This window comes from Salvelinus sp. IW2-2015, linkage group LG4q.2, assembly GCF_002910315.2.
Source record: "Salvelinus sp. IW2-2015 linkage group LG4q.2, ASM291031v2, whole genome shotgun sequence".
In the NCBI taxonomy this organism is placed as follows: Eukaryota; Metazoa; Chordata; class Actinopteri; order Salmoniformes; family Salmonidae; genus Salvelinus; species Salvelinus sp. IW2-2015.
Window position 1 is genome coordinate 8,364,109 of NC_036843.1, and position 12,599 is coordinate 8,376,707.

Below are 12,599 nucleotides of genomic sequence, written 5' to 3' on the forward strand. Positions count from 1 at the left end.
AGGCTATCGCTGCAGTAGATTGCAACTCCACACCCTTTGGCAGTTCTATCTTGGCGGAAAATGTTGTAATTGGGGATGGAAATTTCAGAATTTTTGGTGRCCTTCTTAAGCCAGGATTCAGACATCAGGACATCAGGTTTGGCGGTGTGTGCTAAAGCAGTRAACAAAACAAACTTAGGGAGGAGGCTTCTGATGTTAACATGCATGAAACCAAGGCTTTGGTTACAGAAGTCAACAAATGATAGCGCCTGGGGAATAGGAGTGGAACTGGGGGCTACAGGGCCTGGGTTAAACTCTATATCACCAGAGGAACAGAGGAGAAGTAGGATAAGGGTACGGCTAAAGGATATAAGAACTGGTCGTCTACTTAAAAGATGCCCCAGAGGTTTTGGATCATTTCAACCAATAGTTTTGAAAGTATTGCTCACAAGCCAAAGTTAATCCCCGGAAATTGTGCACAATGGTGTACTAATGCCGTGTTCATAACCAAGAGACGTGGGAATTTACCACCATAGAGTTAGATAGAGCACTGTAGTTGGATAAACCCGTTTTGGTATGGATGTTGCCATTAAGGGTTTCACCATTTTAAAGAAGTCAACTGGGTGGGACTTCCTATTGTTGAAGGAAGGATCAAATCATTTAATCCGGGTTATCAAGAAGGGTTCAGCCAATGAATTATACTCATGAGCAAACATTCCATAACTGTAGGTGGCAGTAAATCGCCATCCTTGGCYTTACACCTCTTCAAACAACACACTCTGGCAGTATGCACCCTTTCAGTTTGTTTACAAACTCATAGAAGTAGTAAAATAAGAAAATGGACTACTTCAAAATGTACATGGTCTCAGTATGCTCACAGACACAATAATAGGACATATATCAAGGGTCTGAACCCCACCCTGTGCAATTGGGTCCTGGACTTTCTGACGGGCCGCCCCCCCAGGTGGTAAAGGTAGGACACAACACCTCCACTTCGCTGATCCTCAACACTGGTGCCCCACAAGGGTGCGTGTTCAGCCCCCACCTGTACTCCCTGTTCACTCATGATTGTGTGGCCATGCACGWCTCCAACTCAATYATCAAGTTTGTAGACGACACAACAGTAGTAGGCTTGATTACCAACAACGACTAGACAGCCTGCAGGGAGGAGGTGAGGCCTCTGGGAGTGTAGTGTCAGGAAAGTGTGGTGTCCTCTCACTCAACGTCAAAAAAACAAAAGAGATGATTGTGGATGATTGTGAAATTTGGCTTGCCACCTAAAACCCTCACAAACTTTTACAGATGCACACTTGAGAGCATCCTGTTGGGCTGCATCATGGCCTGGGAGAGCAACTGCACCGCCCACAACCGCATGGCTCTCCAGAGGGTGGTGTGGTCTGCACAACGCATCACCTGCCCTCCAGGACACCTACAGCACCCGATGTCACAGGAAGGCYAAAAAGATCATCAAGGACAACAACCACCCGAGCCACTGCCTGTTCACCCCGCTATCATCCAGAAGGCGAGGTCAGTACAGGTGCATCAAAGCTGGGACCGAGAGACTGAAAAACAGCTTCTATCTCAAGGTCATCAGACGGTTGAATAGTCATCACTAGCACAGAGAGGCTACTGCCTACATACACACACTTGAAATCATTGGCCACTTTAATAAATGGAACACTAGTCACTTTAATAATGTCACTTTAATAATGTTTACATATCTTGCATTACTCATCTCATATGTATATACTGTATTCTATACTATCTACTGCATCTTAGTCTATGCCGCTTTGACATTGCTCGTCCATATATTTATATATTCTTAATTCCATTMTTTTACTTAGATTTGTGTKTATTAGGTATTTGTTGTGAAATTGTTAGATATTACTTGTTAGACATTGCTGCACTGTSGGAATGGGTTTTATCCATCTATTACTGTATTACTGCACTGTTGGAGCTAAAAACAGGCATTTTGCTGCACCTGCGATAACATCTGCAAATACACTATATATAAAATAGTATGTGGACACTCCTTCAAATTAGTGGATTCGGCTATGTCAGACACACCCATTGCTGACAGGTGCATAAATTGAGCACACAGCCGTGTAATCTCCATAGACAAACATTGGCAGTAGAATGGCCTTACTGAAGAGCTCAGTGACTTTCAATGTGGCACCATCATAGGATGCCACCTTTCCAACAAGTCAGTTCGTCCAATTTCTGCCCTGCTAGAGCTTCCCTTGTCAACTTTAAGTGCTGTCATTGTGAAGTGGAAACATCTAGGAGCAACAACGGCTCAGCCGCGAARTGGYAGGCCGCATAAACTCTCAGAATGGGACTGAGTGCAGAAACGCAGTGCATAAAAATCATCTGTTCTCTGTTGCAACACCCCCTACCGAGTTCCAAACTGCCTCTGGGAGCAACTTCGTCGGGAGCTCCATGCACGAGCAGCCGGACACAAGCCTAAGGTCACCATGCGCAATGGCAAGCGTCGGCTGGACTTGTATAAAGCTTGCCGCCATTGGACTCTGGAGCAGTGGAAACGCTTCTCTGGAGGGATGAATCATGCTTCACCATCTTGCAGAATCTAGGTTTGACGGATGCCAGGAGAACGCTATTTGCCCGAATGCATAGTGCCAACTGTAAAGTCTGGTGGAGGAGAAATAATGGTTTGGGGCTGTATTTCATGGTTCGGTCTAGGCCCTTAATTCCAGTGAAGGTGAAATCTTAACACTACAGCATACAATGACATTCTAGACAATTCTGTGCTTCCAACTTTGTGGCAACAGTTTTGGGAAGGCCCTTTCCTGTTTCAGCATGATAATGCTCCGTGCACAAAGCAAGGTCCATACAGAAATGGTTTGTCGATATTGTTGTGGAAGAATTTGACTGGCCTGCACAGAGCCCTGACCTCAACCCCATYGAACACCTTTGGGATGAATTGGAACGCCAACTGCGAGCTAGGCCTAATCGCCCAACATCAGTGCCGACCTCACTAATACTTTTATGGCTGAATGGAAGCAAGTTCCAAAATCTAGTGGAAAGCCTTCCCAGAATTAACGCCCATGATTTTGGAATGAGATGTTCGAAGAGCAGGTGTCCACACACCTTTGGTCATGTAGTGTATGTGTACCCAACCAATAAAATTTGATTTGTGTCACGCCCTGACCATAGTTTGCTTTGTATGTTTCTATGTTTTGTTTGGTCAGGGTGTGATCTGAGTGGGMATTCTATGTTGTATGTCTAGTTTGTCTATTTCTATGTGTTTGGCCTGATATGGTTCTCAATCAGAGGCAGGTGTTTGTCGTTGTCTCTGATTGGGAACCATATTTAGGTAGCCTGTTTTGTGTTGTGGGTGATTGTTCCTGTTTCTGTGTTTGTTCACCATACGGGACTGTTTCGTGTTCGTTCGTTTATTTCGTTATTTTGTTTCAAGTATTCGTATTAAAATGGATACTCACCACGCTGCATCTTGGTCCGACATTTCTTACTCCTCGTCAGARGAGGACGAAGAATATCGTTACAATTTGAATTAGTCTTTTATCTACTGTATAGCGGTAAATTCCCACTTGGTTAAGAACACATCATATGTCGTCCATTTCTTATGATATGTTGCGTCCTTTTTTGTATGCAATTCTTAAGATCATACAATATGTTCCAAATTTGTCAKTGCTTAAGATCCCGGACAGCATCTTTAACAAGGATTACAATTATTTATCGCACTCTTTCACTCCTGAACTTGTTTATTATGCAAACAGACAACTTGGTGATACAAAATATATGTTGTCTGCGGGTGTAATAAATGTGTAAGGGAGTGAACTTTATTTTTAATAAGGGTTACATGGAAAAAATCGAACCTCTCTGAAATGACAATCGATGGCCCTCCCTTAACTCTACCTGAACGCTTGAAAAAAAGTGACCCTCCCCTAAASCCAAAATAATAATTAAAACAAAGTGGATAGCTGAAAACATGTCTACCATTTACCCTCACGTTTGGACAGACCAGCACCTTAGATATCCATTATTAGAAAATATTCTTTCTCCTGTAAGTCTTACATGGCAACGCAGGAGATTTGATAGCRTACAGGGCTGYRGGCCAGAAGGTTGTGGGTTTGCAGACCACCGTGGACAAGAGAAGMGGTGGAAAGATCYCCTTCATAGTGAACACATTGCATGAATCTATCATCTTACTTGCAAGTCAGAGAAAAAAAATTGCCTTTTGTAAAAAATGTCATGCAATTCTACATCATTTTACATATTAGCAAAATCTTTTTTAATACACACAAATTACCAAAATTACAGGCTAAGAACGGACAGAGAGCTAAGCCTATGTGATCATTTTATGTTTCTCCAATGCCAAAACAGTGTGTCTTGTTTACAACGAAACTGTCCCTGTTTGCAAATAATAAAATCTGAGACATCAAGTTGTAGCCTGGTCTTGTAGACTAAACATAACATAGTAAATGTAAACCCGAGACACACAAATTAGTATGATATTTTATGTTCGGTATGGTTACATAAAACAGATGGTTAGTTWCGGCAAAAATGAAAGTAGGGTGGTTGGGTAGGCTTATAACCCGAACGTCTAGCAATCCAAAGGTTGYGAGTTTGAATCTCAACATGGACAATTTTACCTAATTAGCAACTTTTTACCTAATTAGCCTAACTTTCCACCCAAGACAGAGTAAGCCTACAGACACAGAAAAATGTAATCTTTACTGCCGTCTACTCTTCCCTAAAAGCTGTCTGGGATTAAATATCTTCTATTTTTCAGAAAGTGAATAGCTTAATTGATAGTGACAGAATTACATTTCTTCCCAAGCAAAGTACATTTTTTGTCTCCTTGGCTATAGAAGGTTGCAGCTCAGGGTCTGAATGTCAAAGAAACTAAACAACTAAACAATGATATCCCCATATATAGTAGTAGAAAGCTATCAAAGTTGACCTCTGGTCCTCCTTCTCATCTTCAAGCTCTCCTTCTCAAGCTGAACAGAACATAGGTTATAGGCTAGTCTGCACTCAAGATAGTGCATTTTTTGGACTAGGCCTAATATAAAATTTATATATATTATTTTTGCAAAAGACCTTTGACTCTCCTTTTAAACTGCCACYATAGTCCTACACTGCACAGCCATTGGTTAGGCAGCACACAAACACGTTTTTGATCAGCAAGAGCAGAGCATGCCGGGGCTCAGGRTTGGAAAATCCAYTGCAGTGTGTAATGCAGCCTAGTTTTATTTACACCATCCCAGCAGCTTTCTTAGAAATATAACTTTGCTCTGTGCTTCTCCGAGCATGCAATTCATAGCCTATAGCCAATAAGCTATGGATCTTTTGATTGAGACCACACTAAATAGCGTATAGACGCACTTGATATTGCGCCACAAGCGGAGAATCAGGGTTGAGGGGCGGCATCGGGCACACATCGATATATAGCCCAACAAGCAACTCATTATAAAACACTGGGAAATATAGACATTTCATCAATTACAAATAACATGATCCTCCCCTGGACTAGATTTAAAAAAATACAAAGCTCTCTCCTTGACTGAAATTGAAAAAGCATTACCCTCCCCCATTTTCTCCAGGTACACATTATGTACATTTTGATCCATCCCTAAAGAAGACCGAAAACATAAGGCAGTTAACATTACTCAGGAGGAAAAGTTATTGGATGTGTTTTTTTCCTTCAGGGTTGTTGTGTGGCACAAGGTAAGATTTACACATGGCTCAGTCATACTGTAAGACCTTCTGGCAGACATCATTACAAGGCAATTTACTGATGCAACACAGATAGATGTAAAGTTACCAACGTTTCCACTCAACATTGTTTCAAGGCTACACGTATCTGTTGGCAACAGGTTTTTACAGAATATTAGATAGTTTGAGGGTTGTAAACATATGTCACATCAAGCCACATCTCGTCCATCCATGTGCATCCATCTTGGGGAGAGAAAAGGAAAAGACTCTAGAACATCTGGATCATGCACTCTCTGGACTTTCCGACGCCGACCCACTTAACTGTAGAGAGAAATTACAAAGGACATGTCAAAAAACACTCACAAATCCCAAAAACCTTTGCACTAGACTAGTATCATCCTTTCAGAATTGGGTACTTGTTATAATATAGCCAATACTGCCCCCCACTGGCACATTGAAGCCATGTCCCTGTACCAAGGCTCTTTAGTTTCCCATTTAGTGGTCAGTATGCTGGACTGTGGTATGGTTGTAGCTGGTAAAACTGGGTCACCTTCAGTAGGCATTCCACTGAAGAAAATATTTTGAAATGTGTTGAAATGGAGGAGATACTACTATGGCCTATATGCCTATTTGTTCAATAAGAAGGCTTATTTTTGTTTTCAGTTTGTGCCCTACTGAAGATTAGCCTGCTGTCAGCAGGAACTCCCTGTATCCTGCATGTAACTTACTGGGTACTCCAATGTGGTTCTCCACAAAGCGGATGTAGTTCTGAGCCTTCTGGGGGAGATCATTCCACTTCCTGGCTGCAGACGTATCACTCTTCCAGCCTGGGAAGGTCTCATACTCTACCTCCACTTTGTGCAACAGCTCCATGTTAGCTATGTGAATGAAGGTAGACGATAATTAATAATCCGAAGAGAAATCAGATGTTTGTTGAGATAATACTTCATGAATGTCTCTCTTACAGTGTCGGCCTAGTCTGGTACAAGTAGGCCTACTTCTTAATCAATCAATACAGTTGAATGTAGAGAGCATACCTGGGAAATGGGGAATTCTTTTGCCATTGATTTTGTAGGCTACTCCTACTTTGATCTCATCCAGCACATCAAGGATGTCAAGTTTTGTCAAAGCAATGCTGTTAGGAAACAATGTTATTTGTTTAACACATTTGAGAAAAGAGAGGAAAACTACTACATGAATTACATTCAGACTAGCAGTCACAGGCAGAGACAGTACATTGAACCAGTCAGATAAAGACTTCATAGAGGCTGATATTTTAGTCCTATCCACTCACGCAGTGAAGCCATTGATCATGTGGGCGTATCTCAGGATGACCAAGTCCAGCCAGCCACAGCGACGTTTCCTGCCTGTTGTCACRCCCACCTCATGACCTCTCGTCTGCAGCAGCTCACCTGTCGCCTGCACAAAACAGACTCAGTTATCTAGAATCAAATCAAACTTTATTTGCCACATGCGCCGAATACAACAAGTGTAGAGCTTACCGTGAAATGCTTACTTACAAGCCCTTAACCAACAGTGCAGTTCCAAGAAGAGTTAAGAAAATATTTACCAAATAAATAAATAATGAGGCCATATACAGGGGGTACCGGTACCGAGTCAGTGTGGTACAGGTTAGTTGAGGTAATTTGTACATGTAGGTATGGGTGAAGTGTAATAGTCTGGTGGCCATTTGATTAACTGTTCAGCAGTCTTATGGCTTGGGGGTAGAAGCTGTTAAGGAGCCTTTTGGTCCTAGACTTGGCGCTCCGGTACCGCTTGCTGTGTGGTAGCAGAGAAAACAGTCTATGACTTGGGTGACTGGAGTCTCTGACAATTCTATGTGCTTTCCTCTGACACTGCTTAATATATAGGTCCTGGATGGCAGGAAGCTTGGCCCCAGTGATGTACTGGGCCGTACGCACTACCCTCTGTAGCGCCTTGCGGTCAGATGCCGAGCAGTTGCCATACCATGCAGTGATGCAACCGGTCAGGATGCTCTCGATGGTGCAGCTGAAGAACCTTTTGAGGATCTGGGGACCCATGACAAATCTTTCCAGTCTCCTGAGGGGGAAAAGGTTTTGTCGTGCCATCTTCAGGACTGTCTTGGTGTGTTTGGACCATGATAATTCGTTGGTGATGTGGACACCAAGGAACTTGAAACTCTCGACCCGCTCCACTGCGTCGAGATCAGTTGGTTAATCAATAGTCATTTTTGGGTACTAATCCTAATGGTTTTCATTAATACAATTTTATAAAATGCTTAGTAAACCAATAGATCTACAGTTGGAGTGAGGGATCAAGCTGAAACATGTTGAACAGCAGCCCCATGGACAGTTCTCATGTTAGGTAACATAACCCCAGACCAGACAGTAAATCTATCTTGAACCCTGACTCTGGCCTAAATTTAGGCCTTGAACATGTGATCAGCATGATAGCTAAATAGTGTTTTAACAGGCCTCTCACACAATCTGACAGCTGGCCACAGAGGCAGGGCATTTTGAGACCAGGCTTCCTACATGTGTGAGGGTCATGTGACCTTAAACACTAGGCTTACTATACATATCCAACTCTACTTGTACCCCAAAAGAAAACAACATGTCTAAACAAACTGCAAGAGAGTGACTTAGGCACGGTAAATATCAAACTGCAAAATTCAGTATAACCTCTGCTAAGAGGCCTTCACCTTTATGGCACAGGTGATAGTGGACACTCTCACTCAAGGTCACTGGTTCAAGTCTTGCTCTGGCTGTTCCCCTTTAATCGTTACTCTCAGTAAGGAGATGCTACTGTAAGGCAAGAGTCAGAAATGTCCAGATAGAGGAAAGAGATCTTACATTGAGCTGTTCTGTGGGGAAGGCACCAATGCCTACCCTGGTGGTGTAGGCCTTTGATACACCATACACTTCACCAATATTCAGGGGAGGGATGCCAAGACCAGTGCATGCCCCACCAACAGTGCAGTTTGATGAGGTCACAAAAGGATATGTGCCTAAAGGGAAGAGAGAAAGTAGGACTTAAACTTACATACAGATGAGTTGTCCATTTAAGCATCAAACTTTCCTGTCCATCTCATCATTGGCACGATCCTCAATGGGTCTATGACATGTCTTACCAAAGTCAATGTCGAGGAGGGCAGCATTGGCCCCTTCCACCAGAATTTTCTTTGGGGGTCCATGAAGAGCCTCATACATGTAGTAGACTCCATCCCGCACCATCGGCCGCAACCTCTCTCCATACTCCTGCACAATACAAGACAAACAACAGTCTCATAGATCTAATATATCCGTAGCCCATGACTATTCATTCAGAGGGGATTTACCACATACCTTCAGTTTTTTCAGCTGAGTATCAGTATCAACTGTCAGGGATGAGTACATGGACTGGTACTGCGCGACAAGGTTCTTGAATCTGAAAGAAATCCCCAAATCATCTCAATCTCTATTACTGCTCACTTCAGTGGGTCAATTTAGTTCAAGAGCAAAGTCTCAAGAGAGACACAATCATATACTGTTGGAATCTAAAAATGTTTGTTGTATGTGAGGTTTAGATGTTTATATTGTGTACTGTCTGTCAGTAAGCATACTTGATAGAGAACTCTTTAAAGTCTCCCAGCAGGTCACAGACACGCAGTCCAATGCGAGATGCTTTGCTGGTATAGGTGGGTCCAATGCCTTTCTTGGTCGTTCCAATACTGTCATGAGGAAAACACCCGTTTTAGCGGAGGGGATTACAAAATAGAATCTGCAATTTTTCATCAGCTGTGGAAGTGATTATAATAATAATTTGGTGGGTGCTTATTTGTCCTATTTCACACATGTACAAGTGTGTATTAATATGCATGAGTGAATTGGAAATGTGTTTTTTGCATATTCCATCTCCCCCTGAAAGTGGGGTCAAGGCCAGAGTCAGCCATTATCAATGCTCAAGGGAACATCGACAGATTGTTCACCTTGACGGCTTGGGATTCAACTAGCGACCTTTCGGTTACTGGCCCAACACTCTAACCGCTAGGTTACCTTCCACTTGACTGAAGTCTCTATTGACAGTGACCCATTGTATTCCCGTCCCCTATGTAAGCAACCATTGCCTTCCCTACCCTTACATCTTTCCCTCTGTTGCTTGTCGCTGGGTCTCCTGAATTCCATCCACAACCTGGTGGAAATCAAACACTGTCGAAAAATCAAAGCAAAATAAATGTCCTCCTTTCTCTAAGCACAATACAAAGATATACATTATGCAGATAAACACACACTACTAAAATAGCACATATAATGTATATATCTTCGCTTCATTTGTGAAACCAGAAAAATACAAACATACCGAGGTGAGCTCTGTCAGAGACAACTAGTCTCTTCTCCCAACCTTTGAGACCTGGTCAGAGAATGGAGAACAAAAATGGACTATAATGGTTTCCTCGAACTTGACAATTACAGTATTGACTGTTTTTCTAAAAATACTTGATTTACCTTTCTTCTCATTCTTCTCCGCCTCCTCAAACAATCCTGGTAGGTGTATGACTACGCCATTACCTACAATGGACCATATGCTGGATAAATGAGCACATATAGACAGTTGCCCATTAGGGTCAGTGTAAATGGTGATAAAGATAGAAACACTCACCAATGACACATATGCTTTTGGGGTTGATAATGCCACTGGGGAGAAGGTGGAAGTCATACTCTGTGCCTTCTACTACCACTGTGTGGCCTGCATTGTTACCACCCTGGAAGATCAAAACAAGATTGTGTTTGGCAATCCAGGCACTTTCAACAAAGTCTAGTGGCATGATATCACCAAAGGACAGTTATTGAGTTGATTAATGGCTGTTACTTATAATGGGATAGCAAAATGTGGACATAAAACAACCAGGACATCCACTGGCCATACATCCAGAGCAAATTCCTAATCCTATCTGAATCAGTGGATAATACAGTCTAAGCCCCCTCCCCTGTCAGCAAGCTACCCCCCTACCAACTATTTTAACATACTTGGCTGCCAGACCCTCCACTCCTTGCCCCCTGGCTAAGACCTGGCCTTCTCACATGTCAAGTCACCCTGGGAATGTGACCCTTCACCAGCAGTGGGTGGGGCTGGCTGAAGGAGTACACAGAGTGCTCAGTGATGTGACTTGTTGTCAATGGAGAGTACAACACAACTGTGTAATGGCCTTTACACTGCAAGTGTCCCAAAATATTACTTCTGAGCAAGTTTAGTTTTTCCTTGCTGGCCAAATAGAAACTTTGCCTATGAGTCTCTCTATCTCTCTCTCTCTCTCTCTCTATCTCTCTCTCACCACCCCTCGAAAAACCTGGCTCCTCTCAAGGTTTCTTCTTAGGTTCCTGCCTTTCTATGGAGTTTTTCCCAGCCACTCTGCTTCTACAGAAGCGTGCGTTGTGCATTGTATACTCTTTGGGGTTTTAGGCTGGCTATACGTATAAGCACTTTGTGACAACTGCTGAGGTAAAAAGGACTTTATAAAATACATTTGATTGATTATTGACATAATTTTCATTCAGGTTAGTCTCGTAGGAGAAAAAGTGCTATCTAGAACCAAAAAGTGTTCTTCGGCTGTCCCAAAATAGGAGAACCCTTTGAAGAACCCATTTTGGTTCCAGGTAGAACCCTTTCCACAGAGGGTTCTACATGGAACCCAAAATAGTTCTACCTGGAACCAAAAAGGGTTCTACCTGGAACCAAAAAGGGTTATTCTATGGGGACAGCCGCAGAACCCTTTTGTAACCCTTTTTGCTAAGAGTGTAGAGTGACATAGTTATAACACCGTTTTTATGTTAATAGACCTTTGCAATAATATGATTATTGATCCGTGTGATCTTATGCTACCTTTCCCTGTCATTACTGTGTGATTTTAGACTTTAATTTGTAAGAAATAGTTATAATTTTTTCCATATTGTTGGTACTATGGTCTATTTGAGCAGTTTACTATAGGTCAGATAGAGAAAATGTACAGCTACAGTAGGTGATGTGTGAGGAATGGATTCCCCATTGAGAGAATATGCTTCCAAGTTCTTAATAATCATGTTACAAGTCTCAAAAAGGGACAATTAACCAGTTAATAGTATTCCAAGTTAAAAAGTTTAATTTCAACTCCAGTCAAGTCAACAATTCAAAATGGTGTTGAAGAACTGGTAATATCACCCTGTTCTCTAAATACATGATTTAATTATTCAAAATAACATTTAAACTATTTTCCTGTATTGTTAAAATAGAAAACAAGATTTATCCTAAATTCCATTATAGCCTACTGAGGACATCACATGAAACATTTACGTGCCAAAAAACGTTCTGAAACATTACTCCACTGGACAAAATAATAATAACAGTAAGCTATTTCAAGGTTTTTCCAATGCCTGCCACACACCTGTCACACGGTTGTAAAGTACAGTGACAGTCACCGATTCCGATATGTTGAGACATTACTTTTCTAAAGACGCACCATGAATTTCACACAATCAACAATGCGTTATAACTTTTGTCAGTTCAAGCATGTCAGGGTTACATTAATATCGCATTACATGCACACGATATTACCTGACATCTGCAAACAAGGTCAGACTCAGTCGCCAGTAAATCGACGACTTTTCCTTTGCCTTCATCTCCCCATTGCGCACCGAGCACCACTGTCACTTTGTTCCCTGTGTCATTCCGTGGCCGCTTCAGCCCTTGGGTAGGGTTGGAGGGTGAATTTGTATAACTCTTGTGGTCTTTTGCTGACCAGCTCAACGACATGATGTTGCTTAGGCTGTCTGTCTGAAACAGACTAGAATGTTTCTAACGGTAGCATTGCCATATCAGTGTCTCCATGATGTCAGAGCAGGACGCACGAACGCAGTAGGCAGATCTCGAACCGCGCCTGGCAGCACTGTCGCCCAAGTCCACGTTTCCATAAAGACTTGTTTGAT

General features: G+C 42.3%; 1 protein-coding gene across 1 annotated transcript; it reads right to left on the minus strand.

Annotated features, from left to right (window-relative positions):
* Positions 1–4,228: 4,228 nt before the first annotated feature.
* On the minus strand, positions 4,229–12,531 carry LOC111963232 (adenylosuccinate synthetase isozyme 1 C-like). The gene is made up of 13 exons (XM_023986538.2): positions 12,229–12,531; positions 10,300–10,402; positions 10,146–10,208; positions 10,000–10,050; positions 9,782–9,848; positions 9,263–9,370; positions 9,006–9,087; positions 8,792–8,918; positions 8,514–8,668; positions 6,974–7,098; positions 6,717–6,814; positions 6,408–6,557; positions 4,229–6,000 (listed from the first exon to the last, which is right to left on the minus strand). The coding sequence occupies exons 1-13, from the start codon at positions 12,424–12,426 to the stop codon at positions 5,948–5,950; spliced, it is 1,380 nt and encodes a 459-aa protein (XP_023842306.1). The 5' UTR covers positions 12,427–12,531; the 3' UTR covers positions 4,229–5,947.
* Positions 12,532–12,599: the final 68 nt, after the last annotated feature.